The sequence below is a fragment of the Megalobrama amblycephala genome, linkage group LG4 (assembly GCF_018812025.1).
Source record: "Megalobrama amblycephala isolate DHTTF-2021 linkage group LG4, ASM1881202v1, whole genome shotgun sequence".
Classification (NCBI taxonomy): Eukaryota; Metazoa; Chordata; class Actinopteri; order Cypriniformes; family Xenocyprididae; genus Megalobrama; species Megalobrama amblycephala.
In genome coordinates, this window is record NC_063047.1 from 21548113 (window position 1) to 21564286 (window position 16174).

Sequence of the window (16174 nt, forward strand, 5' to 3'; positions counted from 1 at the left end):
ACCCAGGCAAATCCCATTAGGAGGAACTCCATCAAGGAAAGACAAAGATCAGCTCTTCATATTAGCTTACACATCTCATTATGTCAGCTGAGCTCGCTGCAGATCTGTGTGTGTGTGTGTGTGTGTGTGTGTGTGTGTGTGTAATGGAATGAAAGCAGCACTGGCAGTTGGCCAGTTTGGACCAGTGCCAGCGTGACCAGTCGTGTTGTTCTCTAATTAACTCCTGCTCCCTTGCGCCTGTGCTTCTCACACACTCACATTTAAACACACAGCTACATTAAGCCTAGCAGTTTCCCAGGAGCTCCGGCACCCAGTGCGCACACACACACACACACACACACGTTTACACACACTGTCAGTGCCACACACAAAGAGGGAGCTTCTTGTGATCGATTCTGTTGTCATGGGATTTTTTTTTCCCAGTATTGATGCTTGTTAATTAGTGGTTTGTTAGCACAGATGGTGATTGTTACCTTCAAAATTATTTATTCCACTAACTTTCTGTTCTTAATCTCACTGGTCCATAATGAACAATATATACAGCACTCATATATTTTCTAAAGAAACAAATTATGTGCTTTTAGTCTATTTTTTACCTTACATTAGGCATAATGTACATCATAATGTAGGTCATTATCGCAAAATAAACTCTCACAGGGTGATCAGATCATCTTGAAGGAGTTTATTTTTGCGATAATGACCAGTATGCTGTATATTCTCATTTTTTACATAGCAGTTTACCAAATGAATGAATAAATGGAAATAAATTTTGATTGTAATTAATATTTTAGAGAATAAGAGAATAAAGAGACTGCAGAGTGCTTTGAGAGCCATGAAACTAGCCTAGTCTAGGAAGTTTTTTGCAGGGATGACAGTCAGTTATACAGCTTGGCATACTGGTTCTCAGCCAGGGGCCACAACATGACTTAAAATGATTTAAAATAAAAAGGAAACAAGTGTTAAAATAAGCTAAAACAATTAAAAATCAAGATATTTCTTATTGTAATTTACCCCTTCAACGAGAGTAATAAAAGTGTTATTTTTAGAACTGAAAAAGTCATACAAATTGATAAAATCTTGTAACTATTTAGCCATTTTTATAAAGAAAATAAGCTCAAAACTTACACCTTAAAGGGTTAGTTCACCCAAAAATGAAAATAATGTAATTTATTACTTACCCTCATGTCGTTCCACACCCGTAAGACCGAATCCGATGGCTCCGTGAGGCCTCTATAGCCAGCAAGTTAATTTACACTTTAAGTGCCCAGAAAGGTACTAAAAACATATTTGATTTCAAAACACTGCTTCGAATCTTTTGTTTCGAATCAGTGATTCGGAGCGCCGAAGTCACGTGATTTCAGCAGTTTGGCAGTTTGACACACGATCTGAACCGGTGATTCGAAACAAAAGATTCGAAGCATTGTTTTGAAATCTGCCATAGATATTGTTGAAAAGTCGTTTTGATTTTTTGCCGCACAAAACGTATCGTCGCTTTATAATATTAAGGTAGAACCACTGAACTCACATGAACTGTTTTAAATTTATTTTTAGTACCTTTCTGGGCACTGAAAGTGTAAACTTGCTGGCTATAGAGGCCTGACTGAGCCATCGGATTTCATCAAAAATATCTTAATTTGTGTTCCGAAGATGAAGGTCTTACGGGGTGTAGAACGACATGAGGGTGAGTAATTAATGACAGAATTTTCTTTTTTGGCTGAACTAACCCTTTAAGTTATTTTACTTTGCCTTTATTTTTTCTAAATTAAATAACTTGCACCTTTGCCGTTCATCTGTGCCGTTAGCCAGACTTTTGAATGAGCATGCCCATGAGTATACCACCGGGTGTGTATTATTTGCAGGGTCACAGAGGTCACAAGGTATAGAAGTAAAAGCATTTCCAAACTTTAAGGTCAACAGTCAGTCCCTCTGCTGAGCTTCCAGGTTTAAGTATGACATGTAGCAGCTCTAGACTGCCTGAAGCTCCGTTTTAACTGGGTTCAAAGTCATATCCAAGCTCCCCCTTCACTGCTTTTGTCAAAATGAGCGGTGTGTGTTTTCAGTCACAAAGAATGTCACCCTGTCATTGGCCCACATACCTGATTTGAGGATTGTGAAACATGTCTCTCTTGGACATTAATTGTATAAACACAAGAAAGTGTTTGTTTTTTTCTACTCCCAATCTGGGAGTAAGTGTCCTTGTTTTGTTGGACCCCTCAATGTCAGTCAGGCCAGGTCTGGTTTTGTCCTGGTAAAAATGTCTTGATAGAAAAGCGGAACGTTTCAGTTGTGTGTGATAATTTATTGTGTTGTGAAGAGCTCCCTCTACTGAAATCTTGGTGAGATGCTTCTTTCAGCATGAACACTTAAAGTGATATACTGAGATCAAGATTAAATATATTTTATTTTGTATTTTCTGCTTTTGATGAGTTCTGCAAATAAATAACATTATAAAACATGTACGTCAAAGGCATATTTTGTTTGTAATTCATGAATTACTTAAACGTGTTTATCACCTTCCACTTTTCTTTTCTTTTTTTGTCCATACATGTTGAACCGGTAGTTGCTGAAGGTTGAGTCAGGGTGTATTCACAGTGTTGCACAGAGAGCAGCCTTGGGGGGCTTGACGCTATAAGCAACTTATGTCATTCGAAACTATGAGGAATCATCGAGACGCTTCATAATGATCACACATGTGCTCAGCAACTGACTAGATCAGTAAGGAACGACATACTGGCTTATGAATGATATAGACGTGATTTGTGTGCACACAGTGAGGTTTTTTTTTGTTTTATAGAAAAGCTTAAATGAAAAATATGAATACTAAATATGATGCAGTTTAAAAGCCTAGTGAATAAGTTAATTGTAAATGGAAAGTGTTATTATTTGGATTGCCTCCCATTGTCCCTTAGGACTCGAGCAGCTGAACTCCACAAGTTTCTGTAAAACCTAAATATCATATTCTTCAGCTTTATTTGAGAATATCTGTTATTTAAATAGTGACCTAGAGATATAAAGTGACCTAAATTCTAAAACTTTCTGTTAATTTTCGGGTATAAATTAGATTTTGAATCTCAGCTTAGCAGTGTAGTAACAGGCTTTTTCATGTAATTTAACAAAGTAGATTATGCCATTTAATCAGTGATTTCAAATTCATATAAATCAAGATTTAGATTTCATGTGAGTCTTGTGAGACTACATGCATCAGTGCTCTGCATTCCTGCAGTCATGATGCTGGGAATAGACCTAATATGACTGTAATGGACCACTCAAAGGTGAAGCAGAGCTCTAATGTATTTTCCATCTGTTAATATTTAATGCAATGTTGTAGATGTCATTACGCTTTTGACTTAATTACCATTTTACTGTTCACCCCAGCTTAGTGATGACCTCTACAACTGACAGTGTCACAATTACATCACCTCAATCTTAATGAATCTCTAATTTACTGTTATAGCTCCTGGCATTTTCAAGTGGCATGGGCAAAGAGTTGGACAGATAAAAGTGAGCAATGTATTGAAGATGTGGAAGAATTCACTTGGTATTGTTTACAAATGAGAAATTATATTTTAAATTCAAAATTTTTCAAACCTATTTTGGTTTAGAATGTATATTTTCCCTGATTTATCCCAGAGTGTTTTCTTGTCGTACTTGCGCAACATCTGCGTTTAAATCTGCGTACTTTAAGAGAAGCCGGATTCTCTTGTTACACATTCAGTGCCTTGCTCTGTAGGGTTTACATTCTGTCACTCAACAACTTGCCAAACAGTTAATCTGCATAAACAGATTAAACCCACACATATGGACAGCCACTTAGGAAGGGTAGATTTAAGTTAACTTGACTTTTAACAGACTGATTCAAATGTCACCTTCATTGCCATACATCTTGAAATTATGAAGCATATACACATTTTGACAGATGTCACCTGTGCAAGTGACCTGACAGGCTTTACTGCATTTTAAAGCTTCATTCAAACGATTAGAGATTTTCTTTGTTTGCTTGTCATATTTCAAACAGAACATGCTTTATTCGTGTTTCACTTCTTGGAAATGTCACGTATGGGTAAAAGCCTGTATCGTATTCACACTTTAAACCCACTGTACCTTTTTCTGAGGCATTGATTGCATTGGTCCTTTAATATTGGTGACAGCTAATACACTCCTAAATGATCGGTTATTATCTCCGGGGCCTTGTTCCATGTGCCCCGCTGTTTCCAAAGGTCATCCCTCTGTCTTCCTGTATCGACCTGCTCGTCTGTTAACGTGGCCTAAGACTTATTGAAAGTGAAGGTTGAGGAACATATTTCCATCAGGTTGCAGTCTTCTCCTTCACGAGATGGCTTTTAAAAGGCTCTTTTGAGAATGTCCATTCAGAGAGAGGGGACAGGATGAGAAAACATAATGGATATGCCAATAAATTGAAAAGCGCCCGTAAAATGCATGTGGTTTCCCACTGGTGTGGGTGTATCAGCATCCAGCCTTAATATAATGTATTTAACGATAGAGTGCCTCCACTTTTTTATAGCTTCATAATCCTCACAATATTAACAAAGCATCTATTTTATCATTTCACAGCTATACGAACTGGACGATGATGAGAAAAGGAAAGAGTTTCTTGACGATCTCTTCAGTTTCATGCAAAAAAGAGGTGAGTCTTGTTATGTATAGCTATTCAGATCACGAATGTCAGCACACACCCCTTCACACCCACATTGCAAAACCTTGCATGTTTAGATGATAATGCTCACATATGGTAATTATAGGACTTGCTGGTAATATTGTAGCCATATTCCAGGTAAAATTGTTTTCACTTACCACATAAAAAAAAAAGAAGCTTTTAACATCCCTGCAAACATCCCTAGTCGCTTTTCTGCAAAATTCATCATTTTTAATCAAAATATGTCATATATGTGAATCGTGTAGATCCAAAGATTTTTGGGGGGTTTTTGGAGGGCGGGAGGGGCTTGTAGGTATGAAATTGTAAGCACAATAAACCTCACAAGAAGCAAAAATGTGCTTCTTTCCTATAAACTGGAGTGAGACCATAGACATCTCTCAAGCTGTCACGATCTTTGGCGCTCTGTGGCGTGACACGTGAATCGACCATCTCTTCCATTTTACTAGTTACAACACGAAATAAACATGAATGAACATCCGAAGGTATGTTGAAAAAATCGATCAATCAGTGTTTCAGCCACGGAAAGGCGTCAATAAAACATCTTGTAAAAATGTCACATTTACCGCTGAAAAGCCGTTCAATGTCCAAAAACTCATTATTTAGTTACAAAAATAAACTTGGAGAGGAGCATTTTACTAAATATATGCACTATAGGCTTTTGCATATTCCTTGTTTTTGTACTTAACATGTGCTTCAATACTGAATGTATAAATCCGTTTTATGACAGCCACCATTTAGGCTATATAAAAGAATGAGTAGAAACATAATTATGACATTAAATATTTATTATAACGTTATTATAAAAACTTCCTTGTTTAATTAAATGCAAGTAGCTTACAAATCAGTTAATTTGAACCTTTAATATTATAATGATGTACCAGCTGTGGTTCCTTGTAGTTAACAGCATTAATTGAGAGATATATTTTTTTCTTTGAGGAAACATGTACTGTACCAGATAGGCCCCAAATTAATCAATATTGAATCAAAGGTAATCAAATTGAAATCAAATCAAATTGCAAACTTCGGAATCAAAATCAAATCCAATTTGTGTCAATGCCCAATCCTAGTGTTGTTTTTTTAATTATTATTATCATTATTACTTGAAGTAAATACTGTCTTTTCCATTTATTTTCTTGTCAGAGTGCACCAGTATGCTTCATTTACATGTTAAAATCACAAAAAGTTTCTCCTGGGGGACGTTGCCCCCAGACCCCCCTACAACAATTTAGTACAATTTAATAAACATGTCACCTTTTTCACCTCTTTTGAGTTTGCAGGTCTGTTTTAAAAAAAAAAAATGTATTAAATACTGAAAACCTTGTATTTATTTTTAAGAATATAATGAGGATCTCATTTTATATGAACAATTGGAATAAGAAGGTTTGATACAACTGTGTGCCACCTGTGTTTGGAAACAAAGCATCATAAATGTGTAAGCACCCATCTGCAGTCCTGCCAACAATAGAAATGCAGGGTTTATTGTTTTGGTAAAGGCTGAGAGTGTGTAGATACTATTGTGATAGGATTTCTCTGAAGTGTTGCTGCCACTGTGGCGTGTTTCTGCCCCTGATGCTATCTGAAACAACGGCTTCTGCTGTTTGTTTTATAATTACTCTCAGATTATATGAAAACATCCCTTAGGGGATGACCTTGCCACAGTGGGGAAGGCAGCATCCTGGTATTATGCTAGCCGGCCATAGCATAGTGTTTTTTTGCTTTATTGAGGAGGGAGGTACATCATCAGGGAGGTTTTTCCCACCAAGGTGCTTTAGCTGACATCAGCCTCCGTTATTTTATAGAGGAAATAGAGGAACTTTAATGGCCTTGCATAATATGAGGAAGTTTGCAGCCTTTGAAGAATTTCCAAGACAGGACAGAGCTATTTTAAGTACACACGACTGTTTTTGTTGTTTTGTGTGGCTCTGTTTTGGTAATACGGTGTATTTTCACTGTAATTTTGGTTTATATCTAAGTTGATATTACTGTTTTTACTGTATTTTTGGTCAAATAAATGCAGCCTGGTGAGCATAAGAGGTTTCTTTCAAAAACATTAAAAAAAATCTTAACAGCCCCAAAATTTTGAACGGTAGTGTACGTAAACAAAGTAATACATCAGCCTGCAAATAGAATAATATATAATATAATTTTGTTCTTCAGATGATTTCCCCCCTTTTAGTTGTAATTGTTTTCTTTGTTTAATTAGATTTAATGGACATTAAAAACCACAGCTGTAATATAAAATATACAGCCAATATCAATGCGCAGTTGTCTGCAAGACAGACAGAAAATGCTGTGGATTTTTTTTTTTCTGAGAAAGAAGAATTGAGCAAGAAACACTCTCGTAATCCATGAACAATGACAGATGTGCTTTTCTAACAGTTGTGACTGTGGCTTCCTTACACATTACACTAAAGGTACTTGGCAGGATCTCAATAAAATCTATGTGTAAATGTATTGTGGTGTGTTGCTGACCTTGCAGCTTGTCAGCAATACAATAGATTATTACTGAATAGCTCACAACATTGTGACATCTGACTATTCAGAGCTCATTTCATGCTTTTGTCCATTCCTACTATATATTAGTGCTGTGATGTTGTTACATCCGAGTTTTGAAGGGAAGATATTCAGCAGTGTGTGTTTGAAAATGTACAGTATTGGAAAACTTTAATTTTATATAATAAATGAGAATATTTATTATATCATATATGTATTCATAATTTTACTAATTAGATTTATAAATGTTGTTTCCCTTTTTAAAAGGATGCCACTTTAAAATTAACAGAGGAAAATAAAAAAATAGTTTGAAAATAAATTCTAAATTACTAGTAAAATAAAAATGCATTTTAATAGCATTACTATTATAATCTAAATCTACACATAATGTAAATGTATTCAATAAAAAAAATAAAAAATGACAGCCCTTATTCCACATCATTTGTGCTACATTATGCTAGGGCTGGAACGATGCGTTGTTGTAATCGATTACGTTGTTTACAAAAATACGTAGATTTTTGTGTAATGTGGCGACGCGTTGCACTGTTTATGTTCATCCCTACTCCCCTATCTGAATAACTTACGCCTTGATTGGACTCATTTATTCAACAACTCGCCGCCAATTGTGATAAAACTTTATTTATTTGTATTTAATGAGAAAATGTTTGAATAAAACGTTGAATGATTAATGGCAGAAGTAACAGTTATTATTTATTGGTAGGTTAAGTGAAGGATTAATCGACTCATAAGAAAATACATCGTAAAATTGATCGACTAATCGTAAAAATAATCGATAGATTAATCGATCATCAAAATAATCGTTAGTTACAGCCCTACATTATACGCAGACATTTTTTTCTGAAGCTTTCCATTCCTGTGACACTTTTTTGTAGTATATTTGTTTATACATCATGTGTGGCCATTTTTGACTAGTCAAACCATCTTTGCAACAGATTTTCTTGTTTTAAGCAGAACTCCACCTCGATGGTTTGGTGTAATGTTTGAGGCAGTTACAGGTCACAGGATATCTGGTTTATTTGCCCTGAGAGGCAACAGATGACAGAGAGGACTGAGTTGTCATTTAGCTCTGTCTCATCTGTTTGAATTTGTGATGACAGGAATGCAGGGCAGGTTTTATCGCGGTTCGTGCTGTTGTTATTGCGCCATGGGCTAATCCATCCGAGACAGCCAGTGAGGAGTCACCCAGTCTAGTGATGCCATAACATAAAAATGCCTGAATGCAGCGAAGTGAAGCTCTTCCCGTCAGCTCAGCCATGAGATCAAATATAATTAAATCTGCCTCTGCTGCCTCTGTTCTTATGCTTGATGTCTAAATCTGTATTGACTTAATCACTAAGAACACCTAGTGCAGTCATCAAGGGTTCACTTACTGTTTTACAGAGAAAAAACATATAAATGTTTATAAGATTTTTAATGCACCTGGGTTATTTCACACAAACATTCATTTAGCTATCAGTTTTGTGATTTACACTATAATATTAAAAAAAATAGTTTTAGAATAAAGCCTTTATTATGGATTTGCCTGTTATAAATGAATCTTTCAGCACATAATCCAGGTTATCTGCTGTACTTGTTTTACTGTTGTGTTGTCAGTCATGTCTCCATGGTGTTAAATGACCAAGTGGCTTTCATAGCTGTGTTATCACACTGACAGCATGAATAGAACGGGAACTCCCATTTAACATTTTCCATATTAAGTTTTGTCACTCATTATGGTGAATGACAGTTGGAGCTGTTTGTTAACTGAGATGAGACCATTGTGACAGAGGATTTACGATACTATCCAGCGATACATGTTCATTCAGTAGATACTAATAGACCGGTGCGGTTCTAAGATCACTGGGTATCTGGGGCAAAAAATTGCGCCTCTGCAAGTCTCCACCTACCTTCTAAACATAGATGTTGCATATGGATATTACATGTTATTTTTGGCAGTCAAAGTTACAGTCGTACTATGGGATATTTTGTCAGTGACTGTGGTTAAATTCTTCAGATCTGATTTGCCAGGTTGTCGAAGGTCAATTTTCCAACACTCGGGAGCACAAGTGTCTGTGCGTGCTGCAACAGTGACAGGTGATAATTTGATAATCCTGAGTGTACTTTTTTTTTGTGCTAGAGCAAACCCGCTTGCTCCTCCACTGACATATGGGTGTTCATAGGAGCACGTCGTTAGTGGTTTTTCTTGTTTGAAACTTGGTTGGGGATCATATTACTAGAGATATACTGCATATTATAAATGACATTTCAAGACATATTTGAGTTGAATAAGATTAATGTTGAAATTTGAGATGGAAACACAAACAGCTGATATCACGTTACTGCTCTTATTAAAAGCTGCACTTGCTGAGAGTGTTTCCTGACTTTCCTAAACTTTGTTATCGCAGCTCTTTGACACTTTGACAACAACCTGTAAAAAGAAATGATATTTAGAAAAAATTTTTAGAGACGTTTTTTGTGTTCACACCCAAGCGATTTTCACTGGCGATGCACAGAGTGAACGTACAAATTCACTCCCTGACAGTATGTGGCGCTTGTGCTTAACGGTAGTGCAAATAAACATATTTATTTTATTAATAAAGTTAAAGAAGATAAAAATGCAGATATTAAATGGCATATATATGAGAGATGGTAGTCAGAAACGGTAGTGCAAATAAACATATGATATTAGTAAAGTTAAAGAAGATAAAAATGCAGATATTAAATGGCATATATGAGAGATGGTAGTCAGAAACAGTAGTGCAAATAAACTATATTTCTTGAATGTAAAAGAAAAAACAGCAAAAATATAGAAATAATACACATCTATTGGTATGGCCAAGAACTGGCAGAGCACCCATAGCGTGCGTCTCAATCAGCTCCCTAGTTCACTAGTCAGGGCACTGATCAGGGAGTCGGCCACATTCATTTATATGGTATACTGATACACGACCTAGGAAGCTAGGGAGCTGTTTGAGACGCAGGGATAGTCTGTAGGGGTCTTCCTCGTCTACTTACTTTCTCTTCGTCGTCTTGTGTGCTCGGCAAGACTGTTTTGTGCTTGAGCGCCACCAAGTCGTGTTTTACTGTAACTTCAGCAGCTCCAGGCACGTGAACAAAAGCACCAATCTCATTGGTCGGCCAGTTTTTAACGCGGCACGTCAAACCAAAAAAACGAACCTGAGGCGTTTTTTTAAAAAATGACGCTTTTACGGCTCGCGTTTTTCGCGCCGGTGTGCACACTCACATTGCCGCCCGTTGTTTAGTCACGAGGCGTTAAACGTCGGCGAAAATTGCGCGCGATATTCGTCCCGGTGTGAACAGGCCTTAATGCTTTTGCCAACATTTAGCTATGCATTATGGCTTCATGACTATTAAAATATTTGGTCAAATAATGTATGGTAACATTTAAATGTACTGCTTTTTATTATTATTTATTGTAACAATGTTTTATTGCCATTTTTATTTCACTATTATCACTAAGGGTTTTCTCAACTTAAGTTTTTTTTTGCAACTGATTGCTAGATCTTCTTAAGCGAACATCTGCATCAATCCATTTTGTTGTTTTCAGTATCCTTAAATTTACATATTAACTGAATGTCTGTAAAACAATCAATAGCTTTATTTTGATATGTTTGACATGACCAAGATGAATGACAGGATGCAAACGATCCACCTGCCGTTATTTTGGTAGGTAAATTTAAGCAGTACAGTATAATAAAGGAAAGGTCAATGATCAGCGATAGCAAGTTCATATTTAGACCTTTGACAAGTATTGGTTACAGAGGAATCTGAGCTTCAACCTAGTAAAGATTTCAGAATGCATTTAGGACACACTTACATGTCTTACATGTATGTATTTTGAACTGCAGTGTTAATAAATGTCATATTTGTCTACAAATGCAAGATTTTTTAAAAACAGTTTTTGGTTCTATCATATCTTAAAGTGATAGTACACCCCAAAATGAAAAATCTGACATTATTTACCCTCATGTTGTTGTTCCTATCGAACACAAAGGGTTGTTTTTGTTTTTATGGGTTTTTTTCCCCCCATCAATTATAAAGAAAGGGAAGAATTAGACCTGTCATGTTTCAAAAAAATGTCATTTAAGTAGTCTAAATGACTCTGAAAAGTAGTCCAAATGAGTCTAAGGCTTTGTCTAAGAAACAGTCCAAATTTTCTATGGTTCAGAAAAACCAGTCTGAAATTAATACTTTTATTCACCAATGATGCATTAAATTGATTAAAAGTGACATTAAAGACATTTATAATATTACAAAAGATTTCTATTTTAAAAAATGATGCTCTTTTGACATTTCTATTCTTCAAAGGATCCTGAAAAAAAAAAAAAATGTCAGTTTCCACAAAAATATTATGCAGCACAACATTAATAATAGTAAAAAAATATTTCTGAAGAAACAAGTGTTTCAGAAGATGGAAGTAATGACCATCACTTGCCATCACAAGGATAAATTACATTCTGAAATATATTAAAATACAAAACATTTGAAATCGCAATAATATTTCACAATATTACTGTTTTTACTGTTAGAGAGTACTTTGGGTAGTTGCAAAGGCACATTGTTTCAAAAGCAAAAGATTTCCCTCTCAGAATGACGTTCCACATCAGTCCAGTCACAGGATCAAATAACAGCTTGACGATAGAAAATGAAAACTTTGGTTCAAGAAATCTTCTCAGCTTCACTATGTGTCCGGAACACATTAAAAACCAATACACGAAAGGTTCTCCCCCGCTGTGAGTGAATTCATGCCAGGACTGTTGTCCCCTGTAGGCCTGGCCTGAGACCAGAGGTCATTGGCCTTCCCAGTGTCCCCCGGACCTTGCCATCATCAATCATAACCTGCCAAATACGAATCGTTTGTCGCAAGCCCCTCTGTGTACTGAGATGGCCGTATCTTTTTTCACATCAAAATGGCTGCCTCTATTTCACAGCTCAAGACAAACAGTCCTGTGTTTAACTCCGCTCATGGAAGAATGTAGATGATATTCCCTGCTCCCCCAGAGAGCTTTATATAGAGAGAAGTATTTATGACCAGCTGTTTAAGACCTGTAAATGAAACGCATACTGCAAATTATACCCCTGTCAGAATGGAGATATCATGTGCTTCCAGGATTCCAGAAGTTTTCAGAAACAGAGAGTATTGTTTTATGGTGTTGCGATGAAAACCTTCTTTGCTCAACACTAGCTCTACTATGGTTGTCTCATTATATGAAGAGAAATGAGATTTAAACAACTGATGTAAATCACTTAATTGTATCCTTTTCTTTTAAGTTGCCTTGATGGCTTCTGAAGAATAAATACGTCCATCGTGGAAGAGACTTGGAGTGATGGGCTCATTTACGACCCCTAATCTTTAAGCAATAGGAACAATGCAAGTGTTATTGCCCATTGTAAACTGATAAATTCCCGCTTTGATTCATGATTCCCACAGGGAGGCAACAATAAATTGATCACATCTTAGGGCAGCATCAGCACTTTCTTTTGAATAAATCAATATTTGACGCTTTCATAATTACCTGAAATACTAAAGAGAATGAAAGGCCATGAGCAGCCTCGAAGAACAAGTCTTTTAGTTTCTCTCGTATTTTCAGTACTAATTTCCCTGGAAGGAAGTCAGGCACAACCCTGAAGTGTGTGGAAATGCCATTCTGCTAAGATAATATAGAATGAAAATATAGATTTTGATGCTTCCTATTTACTACAATGGGCCATTTTAAAAAGTGTTTCTTTTAAGTTTGTCTATGTACACTTGTACTAAATGTATGTCTTTTAGTGTTGTGCTGCAGTTTCACTTTTTCAGTGTTGGTTATTTGACTTTGACTTGTTTACAGTGTATAGAACCTTATTAATCATGCACAATACTAAGTGTGAAAAAGAATGAAATATAGCCATAATCATCTACTTTGTTGCAATTAAATATATATATATATATATATATATATATATATATATATATATATATATATATATATATATATATGTAGATTTATTTCTTGCACCTACTTGTAATCAGCTTGATAGCATTTCCTAGAACACCAAGGAGGCATTTTTATTTAAAAAAGAATGTACACTTAAGGCCTGTACACACCGGGACGAATATCACGTGCGATTATTGCCATCGTTTAACACCTCGTGACTAAACAAAGGGCGCCAATGTGTGTGTGCACATCGACGCAAAAACGGCAGACGTAAAAGCCTCATTTTTTAAAAATAAACGCCTTGGGTCCGTTTTTTTGGTTTGACGCGCCGCGTTAAAAACTGTCCGACTAATGAGATTGCCGCTTTTGTTCACGTGCCTGGAGCTGCTGAAGTTACAGTAAAACACGACTTGGTAGCGCTCAAGCACAAAACGGTGTTCCCGAGCACACATTGATACCAAGACAACAAAGAGAAAGTAAGTAGACAAGGAAACCCCTACAAACTATGGGTGCTCTGCCAGTTCTTGTCCACACCAATGTGTATTATATGCCATTTTATTTCTGTATTATTTTCTGTTTTTTCCCCCTTAAACATTCAAGAAATATGAATTATATGAGAATATATATGAATATAATATGAGAATGTCTATTTCACTACTGTCATTGTGACTTATTTGCACTACTGTTTCTGACTACCATCTCCTCATGTCATGTATATGCCAGATAGGCCATTTTATGTCTGTATTTTTATCTTCTTTAATTAGTGTCAGAAATATGTTTATTTGCACTACTTGTTAGCACAAGCACCATATACTGTCAGGGAGTGAATTTGCACATTCATTTGCATCGTCAGTGAAAATCGCTTGGGTATGAACACAAAAATTGTCTCGAAAAACGCTGGCGATAAGCACGTCGCGATATTTGTCCCGTGTGTACAGGCCTTTATACTCCATTTTTAACTTGGGTAGAAGATTGCCATTTTTTATTATTATTATTATTAAAATGGAAAGAATATACACAAACCTCTTATTTGCCCCTTAGGAAAAATTTCCTTTGTAGTGTTTCTTAAATGTCACTCTGAATAATGAATAAATGTATTGTAAAGCTACCTAGTGTTCCTGACAAACACATCATAGAGGACTTATTCAAGCTTGTTGGTCAGCGCAATTTGCCAGTTTTATACACATGGATAAAGTTTTGTTCTAGTGTTGTGTTTACAAATTAGCCCTTTCATTTCATGCTTCGGAAGACCAAGCAATCGCAGGCACATTGTCCTTCCATTATCTGGCTGAAGTGAATGATGAAAACGCAGACTGCTGATGAAGGTAGCCACATAGATGATTGGCCCCAACACTGGCTTATTCCCTTCAGCACATTTTCAATTAAACCTTTTTAGCCAATGAGCAATTAACAGTAGGCAGCTTCGTGAGCTCGGCAAAACGTGATTCTCTGCACTCCATAATCACTCATTGTCATAATGATGCATGAGCAGATCAAATTGTTTGGGATGACAAAAGCTTGTACTGGCCTTTATTCACTGCATCTTATTCAGGGGACCAGAGGAGATGAATACATCACCTCGGAAATCGAGCGCTCGTAAATCTTGTTTTAAAGACGCTTATCCAGGTTTAGATTCAGTCCAAAGGTGGCTTTTGTGGAGTCAGGTTTTATTTATTACTCCAGCCTCATTTCGTTTGGCCTTTTGTGCATGGGAATAAATAATTATTTGTGCATTATTGTGATTTAACTTTATACATATATACACATAGTATTGGCCTAAAGTGATGACCGAAGGGGATATTTGCACTATATTTGCTTTGAATGACCCTACAATTCAATTAAACCATCAAAATGTTAGGAGTATGTTAAATTGGGATGAAGAACACACTAAACTTGGTTGAGGTATTTAACAGGCAAACTACAGATTATCAAGATATGGGTTTTATTCTTCTATGCATATGTGTGTGTGTGTGTGTGTGTGTGTGTGTGTGTGTGTGTGTGTGTGTGTGTGTGTGTGTGTGTGTGTGTGTGTGTGTGTTTGATATGTTCATGTTAAATCTCCAAACAGATCCTTCATCTCAGTCTCATCCCAGACTTTGGAAGTTATTTTAAAGCAGTCACACATTGAGATGATTTTAAATTAGCTCACTAGTCTTCTTTGACTGGCCCAGTGCTCCACAGTCTGCATAATACTTGTCTCATGGTGCTTACAATAATTCTGCATTCAAACCCAGCAAACAAGCAATAGCCTATCTAATGTCATTTAATCATATTGAGCCATTTTGAAAATATCCTCCTTGGTTGCAGAGGACAGCTCCTTCCTCTTGGCCATATTCAATAAAACCCACAAAATAAAGTCTAATAATATAGTGAACACCAGCCACAGTGATTGATTGAATTATAGGCTGGGAATAATGAGTGCAAGCTTTGAATCTCATCTTAGCCAAAAAAGAAAATGTCTGCACAATTCAGCATGTTTCATTGTGTTGTCACAAATGAAACAATTGATAGCAGAGAGCATACATTAGTTTTACACTCTAAGCACAAATATGCAATAAGCTTACAAAAGCTTTAATGCATTTTTAATATGTTTGAATAAACGCAGACATCACTTTTAGCCACTATTGTATATGCTCAGGGATAAAGGGATAAAAAATTGTGTTCTATCCTAAGATTAATAATATTTCAATTAATTATTATTTTATTTAATATTGTATTAATATTAATAGATCTCATTGTGATTTAAAAAAATTTTGTACAATAAAAATTTTGCTACTGTGTTGGATCATGTGATTTCCAATGTAAAATATGTGAATCAAAATCCATTTAAGAACTACTGCTCTAAAGCATTTTTGGTTTTCAAATCAAGACCCTTGATACTTACTTTTACTTTGGTGACTTGTGTGGTCAGTTTGAGGAGAAGTTAAAAACATCAATCGATTGTTTTAGACATTTGTGCTACTTTAGATCTAATGCCAGCATTGTCTCAGAGAGAAGGCAGATAAATCTTTAGTTTTAATAGTGTCTCTTAGTTCACATGCCAGAGAGGCAAAATGAAGCCGTAATT

At 36.0% G+C, this 16174-nt stretch overlaps 1 protein-coding gene across 5 annotated transcripts in view; it reads left to right on the forward strand.

The window, feature by feature from the left end:
• The window catches only part of arid3c (AT rich interactive domain 3C (BRIGHT-like)), a 170901-nt gene that overhangs the window by 137791 nt on the left and 16936 nt on the right, over positions 1-16174 (forward strand). For all 5 annotated transcript variants that reach the window (XM_048188243.1, XM_048188242.1, XM_048188244.1 and 2 more), the window contains one exon: positions 4573-4645. In XM_048188243.1, the coding sequence (XP_048044200.1) occupies positions 4573-4645 (73 nt within the window). The remainder of the gene's footprint in view (positions 1-4572; positions 4646-16174) is intronic.